This window comes from Heptranchias perlo, chromosome 5 (genome assembly GCF_035084215.1).
Source record: "Heptranchias perlo isolate sHepPer1 chromosome 5, sHepPer1.hap1, whole genome shotgun sequence".
Taxonomy (NCBI): domain Eukaryota; kingdom Metazoa; phylum Chordata; class Chondrichthyes; order Hexanchiformes; family Hexanchidae; genus Heptranchias; species Heptranchias perlo.
Window position 1 is genome coordinate 89369333 of NC_090329.1, and position 12823 is coordinate 89382155.

Sequence of the window (12823 nt, forward strand, 5' to 3'; positions counted from 1 at the left end):
AGCATTTATAAAAAAATTCTACTGTTAGTTTCTGTAACCAGCTGATTGGCCCTATGTGCATATTTTTTTATTCATTCATGGGCTGTGGGCATCGCTGGCAAGGCCAGCATTTATTGCCAATCCCTAATTGCCCTTGAGAAGGTGGCGGTGAGCCGCCTTCTTGAACCGCTGCAGTCCGTGTGGTGAAGGTTCTCCCACAGTGCTGTTAGGAAGGGAGTTCCAGGATTTTGACCCAGCGATGATGAAGGAACGGCGACATATTTCCAAGTCGGGATGGTGTGTGACTTGGAGGGGAATGTGCAGGTGGTGTTGTTCCCATGTGCCTGCTGCCCTTGTCCTTCTAGGTGGTAGAGGTTGTGGGTTTGGGAGGTGCTGTCGAAGAAGCCTTGGCAAGTTGCTGCAGTGCATCCTGTGGATGGTACACACTGCAGCCACGGTGCACCAGTGGTGAAGGGAGTGAATGTTTAGGGTGGTGGATGGGGTGCCAATCAAGCGGGCTGCTTTGTCCTGGATGGTGTTGAGCTTCTTGAGTGTTGTTGGAGCTGCACTCATCCAAGCAAGTGGAGAGTATTCCATCACACTCCTGACTTGTGTCTTGTAGATGGTAGAAAGGTTTTGGGGAGTCAGGAGGTGAGTCACTCGCTGCCGAATACCCAGTCTCTGATCTGCTCTTGTAGCCACAGTATTTATATGGCTGGTCCAGTTAAGTTTCTGGTCAATGGTGACCCCCCAGGATGTTGATGGTGGGGGATTCGGCGATGGTAATGCCGCTGAATGTAAAGGGGTGGTGGTTAGACTCTCTCTTGTTGGAGATGGTCATTGTCTGGCACTTGTCTGGCGTGAATGTTACTTGCCACTTATCAGCCCAAGTCTGGATGCTGTTCAGGTCTTGCTGCATGTGGGCACGGACTGCTTCATTATCTGAGGGGAATGGAACTGAACACTGTGCAATCATCAGCGAACATCCCCATTTCTGACCTTATGATGGAGGGAAGGTCACTGAGGAAGCAGCTGAAGATGGTTGGGCCTCGGACACTGCCCTGAGGAACTCCTGCAGCAATATCCTGGGGCTGAGATGCATATGGTTTAGGGATCCCATAACCCATAGGAGCAATTATAGAATCAGCCATTTAGGCCATCTCCATATACTCTAATGAATCAGTACACTTGAGTCACGTCAGTCGTCACCTTCTCCTCACGTGGACACCTCATGCACCATCCCGAGTCTGACCCTGCCAAAGCATTCACCACCAAACCACCACTAACATGGAAGAGGCCATGAGTCAGACCCAGGACAAGATGGAAAGACAATATAAAAATGCTCCTTAACAGTATGGACCTTACTACTGATGAGTCCTTGTGAGCCCTGAACTGTAACAGTTGGGAGAAGCTGGTAGAAGCAACGTTTTCTTAAGGATAAGCCCCTAGATGAATTTATAAAAGAGGATAGTACTAATTTGCTGTTCAATTTTTGTAGAACACCGTAAATTGCACTCGCCCCGCTTTCCCGCCCATCCAAAGCCCACTCTGGGTTAAAATCGACTACTAAGTCTGTATAATATACTGCCCAGACCATACTAAGAGTAAGCATTGGCTTAGTGGTAATTCTTTTGCCTCTATAACAGAAGGTCTTGGTTTCAAGCCCCACTCTAGGACTGATCTACTACTGTCTCTTCAGTATAGCACTGAGAGACTGCTCCATTGTCAGAGGTGCTGTCTTTCAGATGAGATGTTAAGTTGACACCCTGCTTACTCAGGTCGATGTTAAAGATCTCCTGGTGTCCTGATTAACATTCCTCCTGAACAAAAAACAGACTACATGGCCATTTGTCTCATTGCTGTTTGTGGGACTTTGCTGTGTGAAAATTGTCTCCTGTATTTGCCTACAAAAGCAACAGTTGATGACATACTTTTAAAGCTGTGAAGTGCTTTGGGGTGTCCTGAGGATGTGAAGGGTGTTCTATGATTGCAGGTTCTTTCTTATTGTGTTCAGTTCTGGTCATCGTGGCACAAAAAGGATGTGAAGTCAGTTTAATAGGACTAGTGGAAATAATATTAAATTGGTGAAAATAATTAAAGCAGAAGAACTTTACTCACCATATTATAAATGGTTGGAAAAATCGGCTATGCAGTGTATCATTCAAAGTAAAGTTAGATGATCGACTAGGAGAATTAGGGTAGAAGGATGAGCTTCAATGGGCTGAATAGTCTTTTCTCAGCCTTGAATGTTCTTATCTTCTTACCACTTCCAGTTTTAAATCACCTAACTTGGAGGCTGGGTGTCAAATCTGGGACCTTCCTGGATCTGTACAATCTAGCTACTTACTACTTTAGCCATCCATACTCCACTGTAATTGAAAGAAATAGTAGTGGTGTTATGTTGTGAGAAAGTGCTGCCGTCAATTTGGGAGTGATTGAAAATTAGAGGTGGAATTGTCACCAAGTCAGTTAGCTTTTGCAGACACAGGAGAAGCTGGGCATGGAGAAACCTAGGGACAGGAAGAAAACAGATTCATATCTTCACATAATAAAAGCATTTATGCCTTTTTAACTATACAACCTTATTTCATCAAGACAATTATTACAAACCCAAACAGGAAGCCTGTCAAACATTTAACAGTCACGTATTTTATTGGATTTTTTTTAAAGAGGAAGATCATACACTGGTTTGTATATTGGTGTAGCTGGAGTACATTTTCTTAACATGGTATTTACAAGAGAGTACATTGATGGTGTAGTTGTACATGTGTCAGGGTCAAGGTGGCATAGGATGGAGTGGATGGTCAGACACAGGTGCTTATTTTTTGTGTGAACTTCCCCACAACCATATTGCCAACTGAGTTGCCAACTCAGTGGTTTGGGTGATGAATCAAACCTACAATTCTGAATGCGATGACAAGGCTTGTTGGTATTTCACTTTTTTTTTCATACAAACGTCTGCAATAACATGATTTCAGTGGTTTTCAACTGTTTACTTAAAGATTTTGAAACCACAATAGGAATCAGAAACAACTTAAAACGTAAAGGTTTCATCGTAACAGTGGTTACAGAAAAGTACAAATTAACCAGCAATCAACTCACACAGGCAAGTGTAAATATACCACGAGACATCAGAGGGCAGGGGCAGGAGTGAGCACGAAAAGGAACGGGACAGGACAACCTTCAGAGGTCCAGGGAATGAGCTCAAACTGTCAGTGGCTCTGAAGAAAGGCCATTGCGTGTTATTTTTTTTAAGTTTGCGTTTTTGTGATGGGGAGGTGGGCGGTGAAAGCATTAATATTAACTCAGCTCAATTAAGTAACCCCCCCCCACACACAATCACAAACAACCACACACAGGTGTAATTTATGTCGGCAGACCAAACGTCCTCCACCCAGCTCAGAGCGCGATGATGGATGGGTGGCCCTCCCCTTTAAAAACGCGGGGGGGGGGGGGGGGGGTTTAATGACGTGTCGCTGAGCGAGGGGAGAAAGAGGGAAAAAAAATCCGATTAAATCCCCGAATCAATCGCCATTTTATTAAAACCCCTCCTCGGACTCAGAGTGAAAACTACCCGGAGCATCGAGGGAGAGAGGAGGCAGCGAGCCCGGGGGCGGCGAGTCCTGGGTATTAAAACCACCCTTCATATCGGGAGACGCCGTTTAGGTCCGTCTGTCTGCCCGCCCCTTCCCTCCTCCTCCTCCCCGGGGCCGTTATATCGGGCTGGCGAGGGAGGGAGAACAATAAAAGGCGGCGCTGCGGCCCGACCCGACCCGGCCCTCTGTTATTGATCAGATTACTTTTGTTATCGTGGTCCACCTGCCCGTCACCGAGAGGAGAGCCCCGGCCCGCCCGGTCTATCCCCGACTCTTTCCCCCCCCCCCCCCCGGCCCGGTCCGGTCTATCCCCGACTCCCCCCCCCCCCCCCCCCGGCCCGGTCTATCCCCGACTCTTTTCCCCCCCCCCCCCGGCCCGGTCTATCCCCGACTCTTTCCCCCCCCCCCCCCCGGCCCGGTCTATCCCCGACTCTTTCCCCCCCCCCCCCCCGGCCCGGTCTATCCCCGACTCTTTCCCCCCCCCCCCCCCCGGCCCGGTCTATCCCCGACTCTTTCCCCCCCCCCCGGCTGGGTCTATCCCCGACTCCCCCCCCCCCCCCCCCGCCCTCCAGACGGTTAGCGCACCGCCCGTTATTTTTTTAATCTGTAGATTTATTGCCGGCGTCTCCTTTTTCCTTTCTGACATTTTAAAATAAGCCCCAATCGTCACCCGTTCCCCTCTCTCACTCCTCCTCCTCCCCCCAGGTGTGTGTCTCTCTCTCTCCCCCCGCCCCCCCCCCCTCATCCTCCGCCCGCCCGCCCTCCCCCTGATCACGGTTGCGGTCGAGGAGACGCTGCGTGTGTGTTTTTTTTTGACAGGCGACTAGCGGCTGATCTTCTTTCCTGTCCTCTGTATTGCTAATTTTTTTATTTGATTTTGTTTCATTGGCATCCTCCTTTTTTAAAAAAAAAATTATATCTTAAATTATTAATTGCAAAGTGAGAGAGGAGAAGAAGATTCAATCGAGAAAATGTCGGGCCAGACGATCACGGACCGAATCGCGGCCGCTCAGTACAGTGTCACCGGCTCCGCTGTCGCCAGAGCCGTCTGTAAAGCGACAACCCACGAGGTGATGGGACCCAAAAAGAAGCACCTGGACTGTAAGAGACTTCATCTTCATATCTTATACTTGACCGAGCCCCCACCCCTTTAATTTATACATCAGTATTAATCGCAAACGATGCATTTAACTTGCCTAAATGCGAATCCGTGCTCATAATTCGCTTTTTACTTGCTGCTGTTTCCTGATATTTTGTAATTTAATTCTATTAACATGTATTTGTGTTGTTAATTTGCTTGTATTCGCTCATATTCCTGGTATTTATAGATGCTGGCTGCTGGTGTTATCATTTATCCCAGACATTCACTAGCATTCCTGGCTCTGTTTTATTTGCTTTTCTCCACACTCTGGTATTTCTGTTGGTTGTAATGGAGTCCAAGCTTGTTTTTTTTTAAAAAGGGTTGTATTCATAGCTCTGGATCCAGGAGCTAACGGTGGCGATAATGTAGCGCCTGTGCCAGAAGTATAATAAATATTTTACTAGCAGAATTGCTGAGGAAGACTGGTGTTTAATTTTTTTAAACAGCGCAAATAAAAATGCATTTTCTGAATTTGCTATGCCGGACAAATGATAGAATATTGCAGGTAAATGTGTTCGTCATATACAAGAAAGCAGGATTTAGATTGTAATCCTTCAGTTTCCTCGCATATTACGTGAAAGCGTATAGATTATGCAGATTTCGGAGGGTTGAAATTCTTTCGTTTCTTGGAAATGGTAATAAAAGAATTTATAACGTCTGATTTATCACTGGTTGTAGTATAGCGGGCTATATAAATATTAAGACGCATCAGCACTTTTCTTTAAGAGGGGAGGAGTTGGGGCGGATTCAAAATGATTTCTTAAAAATTGCAGCTATAGGCTTAGGTCTGAATGGTGCAGTTTACTGAGCAATGATTCTGATGTGGCAGTGATCCTTTCTACCCTGCCCCCACTCCTCTCCCTGCATTGCTAATCCCTCTGGATGTTGCTGTTTAAATACTTTGTTTTGACTCTCAAATGATTGTCGTTAGATTATTCCAGTCATTAATATTGTGGAAATAGTTTACAATTATGTAGTATCTTAGTACTTCTCATGGGATATTACTATTATTTCTTAACATTCTACATTAGAATAGTCAGCAGTCACATTTGACCAGAGGAGACGGTGATGATGAATTTCAAGTGGTAATGTTATTGTATAATTTAAATATTTGTTTGATTTAACTAAAAATGTCTAAACAATCCCCACAATTACATGATTTAAATCTATATTTCTGAAACAAGTAGCAGTACGTCCTTGGTGATCTAATGCTTTCCTTCAGAAATCAATGCCACATGGGTAATTTCCTTCAGGATGCAATGCTGCTAGAAGTCATAAACCAGTGGTGAAGGGTGTGAATAATTTCTCCAGTTTATCATCCTCTGATATTGACACAAATATCAGGCAAAGTACACTTTCAGTAGAATGTTGTGGATTTAGAAATTGCTGTAAAAATTACACTTTTTCTATTAAAGAATTGTGCCAGTGGTATTTTTTGAACTTTAAAAATACCAGTTAGTCAAGTAAATCTTTTTTATTTTCTCTTGAGGGCCACCATTTTTTTAAAAACTACTGATTTTGTCAGTAGCAGCATTGCAGAGATTATGCAGTAAAGTACATGAAGGTGAGGGTAAATATACATTGTGCAACTCTCAGGGTTTCCTCACTTTTTTCTTGAAGGTATAAATTTGTATGATTCTAGGGCTGTTAGCTGCTCTCTTGTACTTTGACCACATTTCACGTGAACTTGAGAAAGAGAATGCCAGCAGGCTATTTGACTGTGTGGGGGAGGGTGGAGGTATCAGAGCACAGCACAATCTTGACCTTACCTAATGTTCGTACACGTACACTTTTCAGCAGAGATCACTGGACAGCCATCAGTAGTGAACACCTGACTGACTTTTTTTTTACCCTTCTCTACCCAGGAGTGTGACTGCAATTTGAGTACCTGTGCTGCCACCCTGGCTGAGATCAACCAGCTCAGCACATGGATTGAACTTGGAACCTTCTTGGTCTGTTTGACTCAATTCTGTACTGGGCAGTGCACTTGCCAATTGAGCCATAGGGAACCCCATAGGATTTATTCAATAACAAAAATGTTTATGTTGCTCTGAAAACATAAATTCAATTTCATAGAATCATAGGATACAGCAAGGAAGGAGGGCATTCAGCCCATCGAGTCTGTGCTTGCTCTATGCAAGAGCAATCCAGCTAGTCCCACTCCCCTGCCCTATCCCCATAGCCATGCAATTTTTTTCCTTTCATGTACTTACCCTGTTCCCTTTTGAAGGCCATGATTGAATCTGCTTCCACCACCCCCTCTGGCAGTGCATTCCAGATCCTAACCACTCGCTGTGTTTTTAAAAAAAAGTTTTTCCTCATATCACCTTTGGTTCTTTTGCCAATCACCTTAAATCTATGTCCTCTGGTTCTTGACCCTTCCGCCAATGGGAACAGTTTCTCTCTATCTACTCTGTCTAGACCCTTCATGATTTTGAACACCCCTATCAAATCTCCTCTCAACCTTCGCTGTTCCAAGGAGAACAACCCCAGCTTCTCCAGTCTATCTACATAACTAAAGTCCCTCATCGCTGGAATCATTTCTAGTAAATCTCTTCTGCACCCTCTTTAAGGCCTTCACATTTTTCCTAAAGTGTGGTTCCCAGAACTGGACACAATACTCCAGTTGTGGCCGGACCAGTGTTTTATAAAGGTTCATCATGGACTTCCTTGCTTTTGTACTCAATGCCTTGATTTATAAAGTCCAGGATCACGTATGCTTTTTTAACTGCTTTCTCAACCTGCCATACCACCTTCAACAATTTATGTACATATACCCCAGTTCTCTCTGTTTCTGTATCCCTTTTTAGAATTGTACCCGTTAGTTTATATTGCCTCTCCTCATTCTTCCTATTGCAGTGTATCACTTTGCATTTTTCTGTTAAATTTCATCTGCCACATGTCCACCCATACCAGCAACCTGTCTATATCCTCTTGAAGTCTATCATTATCCTCCTCACTGTTCACTACACTTCCAAGTTTTGTCATCTGCAAATTGTACGCCCAAGCCCGAGTCATTAATATATATTAAGAAAAGCAGTGGACCTAGTACTGACCCCTGGGGAACACCACTGTATACCTCCCTCCAGTCTGAAAAACAGCTCTTCACCACTATTTTCTGTTTCTTGTTACTTAGCCAATTCTGTATCCATGCTGCTACTGCCCCTTTTAATCCATGGGCTTCAATCTTGATGATAAGCCTATTATGCAGCACTTTATCAAACGCCATTTGAAAGTCCATATACACCACATCAAGTGCATTGCCCTCATCTGTTACCTCATCAAAAAACTCTATCCGGTTAGTTAAATACAATTTGCCTTTAACAAATCCGTGCTTGCTTTCCCTAATCAATCCGCACTTGTCCAAGTGATTGCTAATTCTGTCTCGGATTATCGTTTCTAAAAGTTTCCCCATCACCGAGGTTAAACTGACTGGCCCGTAGTTGCTGGGTTTATCCTTACGCCCTTTTTTGAATGAGGGTGTAACATTTGCAATTCTTCAGTCCTCTGGCACCACCCCCATATCTGAGGATATTTGGAAGATTATGGCCAGTACCACTGCAATTTCCACCATTACTTCCCTCAGCAACCTAGGATGCATCCCATCTGGACCAGGTGTACTTTAAGTACAGCTAGCCTTTCAGGTATCCCGTTATCAATTTTTAGCCCATCCAGTATTTCAACTATATATTCCTTTACTGAGACTCTGGCAACATCATCTTCCTTGGTAAAGACAGATGCAAAGTACTCATTTAGTACCTCGGCCATGCCCTCTGCCTCCATGAGTAGATCTCCTTTTTGGTGCCTAATCAGCCCCACCCCTTCTCACTACCCATTTACTGTTTACATGCCTATAGAAGATTTTTGGATTCCCTTTTATGTTAGCCACCAATTTGTTCTCATACTCTGTCTTTGCCCCTCTTATTTCCTTTTTCACGTCTGCTCTGAACTTTCTATATTCAGCCTGATTCTCACTTGTATTATCAATCTGACGTCTGTCATATGCCCATCTTTTCTGCTTCACCTTGGTCTTTATCTCTTTTGTCGTCCAGTGAGCTCTGGCTTCAGTTGCCTTATCTTTCTCCCTCGTGGGAATGCACCTAGACTGTACCCAAACCGTCTCCTCCTTAAAGGCCACCCATTGTTCAATTACAGTTTTGCCTGCCAATCTTTGATTCCAATTTACCCAGGTCGGATCTGTTCTCATCTCTATTCTAGATATTTACAGTAGGTTTAGAAATTAGAAACATTAGTTTGATATCAGGTGATGCAGACAAAACTATTTGGCAAAGTTTAAACTGACGTAGAGATATTCATATGCATATTTAGGCATCTTGAATTTATATAAAAGCAACTCATACAGCCCTTTTATGTAAAGGAGGAGCACAAACAGATGCTCAAATTTCAGCAGTGCCCTCAGCAATGCAGCAAAGGTAATGGGATGTGAGGAGATAGAGTTACTCTTTTGGATCAATTTAGAACACATTTTATAATGGTTTCAAAAAGTAGTACACAATCCATAAAGTTACTGATGTATGGATGTGGATTGCAAAGCAGTAATCCAAACCAGGGGTTCGGATGTTGTCTGTAAACTGCAAGAATTGGTGCCTCTTTGCTACTGGATCACAGTGGAAAATTTACCTGAGATCTCATGGAACATCTTTTTTCACGACGTTACAGGTTGATCGGGACTGTTCAGATTTTGACATACCTCAATCATTAACAAGGATGCTTATTTCAGTGTTTAAAAAGCCAGTACCTTTGAACTTTCATTCTTTCACATTATGCCCGTAACCCTTTAAAAGTTTCAAGTGTGTCATAGTGCCTTGCTAACACATTGTGCAACTACATACAGTGCTATTTTTTCAATTTATTAACTCATTCATTTCCAAAGTTTTCCTTGTGTGGCGGAACCTCCTGCAAAATTGGTACATTGCCGAGCAGCCCCTATTGCAACTACTATCTATCCAAACAAAAATTGTTGTCTTTTATTATGCAGCAATATAAATAATGAACTAATAAATTCCTCGGACCCCTTAATATGTTCCTCATGGACCCTTTTTGGTCTAAGGAATAAGGATAGAAAACTTATGCAATAAAATGAAGTGAAATCCATCAATTATGCAAACAGAACTTTTAAGGCAAAAAGTAAATTAGAGCTGTATATCCAAGTTTGCTGACTACGCTAAGTTAGGTGGCACAGTAAATAGTGTAGATAGGAGCAGAAAGTTGCAAAGGGACAGTGATAGGTTAAGTGAGTGAGCAAAACTGTGGCAGATGGAGTTCAACATGGGGAAATGCAAGGTCACCCACTTTGGACCTAAAGAAAGCTAGATCGATGTATTTTCTAAATGGTGAGAAGCTAGGAACTGTGGAGGAGCAGAGAGATTTAGGGGAGCATTGTACAGAAATCACTAAAAATTAGTGAACAGGTACAAAAAATAATTAAAATGGCTAATGGAATGTTAGCCTTCATCTCAAGAGGGTTGGAATACAAATGGGTGAAAGTTATGCTACAGGTTATCTAAAGCTCTGGTTAGACCGCATCTGGAGTACCGTGTTCAGTTCTGGGCACTGCAGCTCAGGAAGGGGGTGCAGCGCAGAGTCACCAGCATGATACCGGAGTAAAAGCGTTAAATTATGAGGACTGGTTACATGTCGTTAAAAGTTAGTATAGACCTGATATAACTCTGCACCTTTTTTTCTGGAGACATTAGTTTAGTTTCTAGCTGGGCAGTTCAGCAAGTCCATGCTGGTCTATTCATTCAGCCGGTGAACTGTCCTTCCCGTGCAGCTTTCAAACGAGCAGGACAAATGGTGGAGCGATTTCTGTGTTTGACTCTGCATGTGCGCTCGCCGGAACTTGCTATTCTATTTACTCTGAAATAATGGTGAGCCTTGTTAGCCTTGCCACTATTTCATCAGCAATTTCTGGGCCATTATTTTTTGTGGCATCCTTTTTGTACAGTTATCAAAAATCAACCTGGCATTTTTTCTCCAAATTTTAACATACACTGAAAATGGAATGCCAAAATATTAATTCAAGCAAATATTTATCAAAGTAATGTAAATTAGTTATCCCAACTTTATGGTTGCTAGAGTATAAATAAATTAACCTTTTCATTTGAGGTAAGAATCAGGGATTCTTCTTCTCAGCCCCCAAAAATGAGATTTAATACTTATATGCTGAATTGACATGCATTCTGTTGCACTTTATTGTGCATAACACACACATTAGGTATTGTTACAATATCTAGTATCATACTCGATAGGATTGCATGCTAATTTGCCTTTGTATGCATTTTTTAAAAAACTTTAATCAACTTATAGTATGTTTTCATTCTGTAAGTACTTTCTTTCAATTTTGTAGTTTCAGTAGATCTACTAGTCACTTTTTAATTCTCCAGCTTGTATTTCAATTTTTAAAAATCTATGCTGAGATATAACCATCATCTTTCCCTCTTGTTTTCCTGTTTTTTGTTTAAGTGGCATTCCTTTTCAATTTGTGAAACTTAGTATAGGCTTCTATTTTAGTATCTCACTCATTATTTGCTGCAACGTAACTTGGTCAAAGATTTGCAGAACATCACATTTTTAGTGTCGTGTACTATTCATGTTTGCATGTGCATATTATTACTTGTTTGGATGCTTTGCATTTATTATAGAAAGTGATAATTTAACATGGAAGAAATATGATCTAAACTGACTGTACGACATAACTTGCTTGGGAATGTGAAATGTACGAGAATTGAACATTAATATACTAGGATTAATTGAAAAAGACTGAAGTGATGGAGTACTTTAACAGTGTCTAATTTAGTTTCCTCATTAAGTCATAAGTATATAACTTGCATTAAACTAATATGTAGCAAAGTCATTGCTTTGGTGCTATTGAGGGGGGACCTTGACGCACCTTGCCACTTACTGTTACAATTTTATTAAACATTCATATTGGAAGAACTAACAATTAAAGACTGAGAATGTAGTATGCTGAATTTAGTTCTCCCCCACCCCCCTCCATTTATTTCCTTTTAGAGCACCAGCATAGCTCAATTGGCTATTCATGTTGGAGCCTAGATAGCATTTCTCGGTGATTCTGGCTGGACCATATCAAGCTTTACAAGGCCTTGCTCTCCTGTCAAAACCACCCATTACTTTAGAATTATCCTGGAGGCAAAGATAACCTGGCTTTTCTCTACTACCAATCACTTCAAGCTCCTTTCCCTGTCTCCTCTACCTTGAACTCCAACAAGGAGTTCATCGATTTCTTTGTTGCAAAGATAGAGATCATCTGTTAAGCTGCCTCTGCTGCTTCCTTCTTCCCCTACTCTAGCCCCACACCCTTTTTGTCTCTTTTCTTTCCGAACTCTCCCAATACCCCCTCTAAGCTCATTTTGTCCATGAGATCCACCTCCTGCTCCCTTTGGTCAGTGTTTATTGTATTTCTTATGCCTCTGTTGTGCCTAGGGATGTTTTTCAATTTTAAAGGTGATACTTAAGTAAAGTTGTTGTCCTCCTCTACATTGTATAGTGATTGTGAATAGTTGTTCTCTGTGAGACCATGATGCCAAAGCCCAGATCAATCAACTTGGCATAAATCAACAGTCTCATCTCATCTGGGACATTCCCAGCTCTTCCAAACTGAGCAGAGCACTTATCCATGGAAATCATATACAGTATGACTTTGCTACCTGTCACAATAAGAACAAAGCTTTGTATATGTAGGTATTGTCATTTGAAAACAATACAGTATGGCTGTTTTATTTTTCCACCAACAGGATGATGGCTAGGTAACTAATTTGTAAATGTACCAAGTCTTATTGTTTGTCCTTGTGCATAAACCCAGAAATATATTCCTGTGTCTGAGACCTGTAACTTTTCCCAAATTGAGAAAAATATTTTTTTCAACCAGTGCTGAGTACTTGTCCATGTTGTCTAGTGCTGCACGTGATTGAGAAATTGCTGAATTACAAATGGTAATAGAGACTGATACCTCCATATCCTTTGTGCTATGATGCATTGAAAGGTCCTGACCTAATATATAACAAAATGAAGGCAAACCTGGAACTGGTCACTCAAATCAGGTGGAAAACTCTCCAGTGGCTGG

The 12823-nt window shown here is 42.3% G+C and overlaps 1 protein-coding gene across 3 annotated transcripts in view; it reads left to right on the top strand.

The window, feature by feature from the left end:
* Window positions 1–3466: 3466 nt before the first annotated feature.
* The window catches only part of snap91a (synaptosome associated protein 91a), a 237765-nt gene continuing 228408 nt past the window's right edge, over window positions 3467–12823 (top strand). For all 3 annotated transcript variants that reach the window (XM_067984781.1, XM_067984782.1, XM_067984783.1), the window contains exons 1-2: window positions 3467–3606; window positions 4516–4676. In XM_067984781.1, the coding sequence (XP_067840882.1) occupies window positions 4547–4676 (130 nt within the window). In that variant the 5' untranslated portion in view covers window positions 3467–3606; window positions 4516–4546. The remainder of the gene's footprint in view (window positions 3607–4515; window positions 4677–12823) is intronic.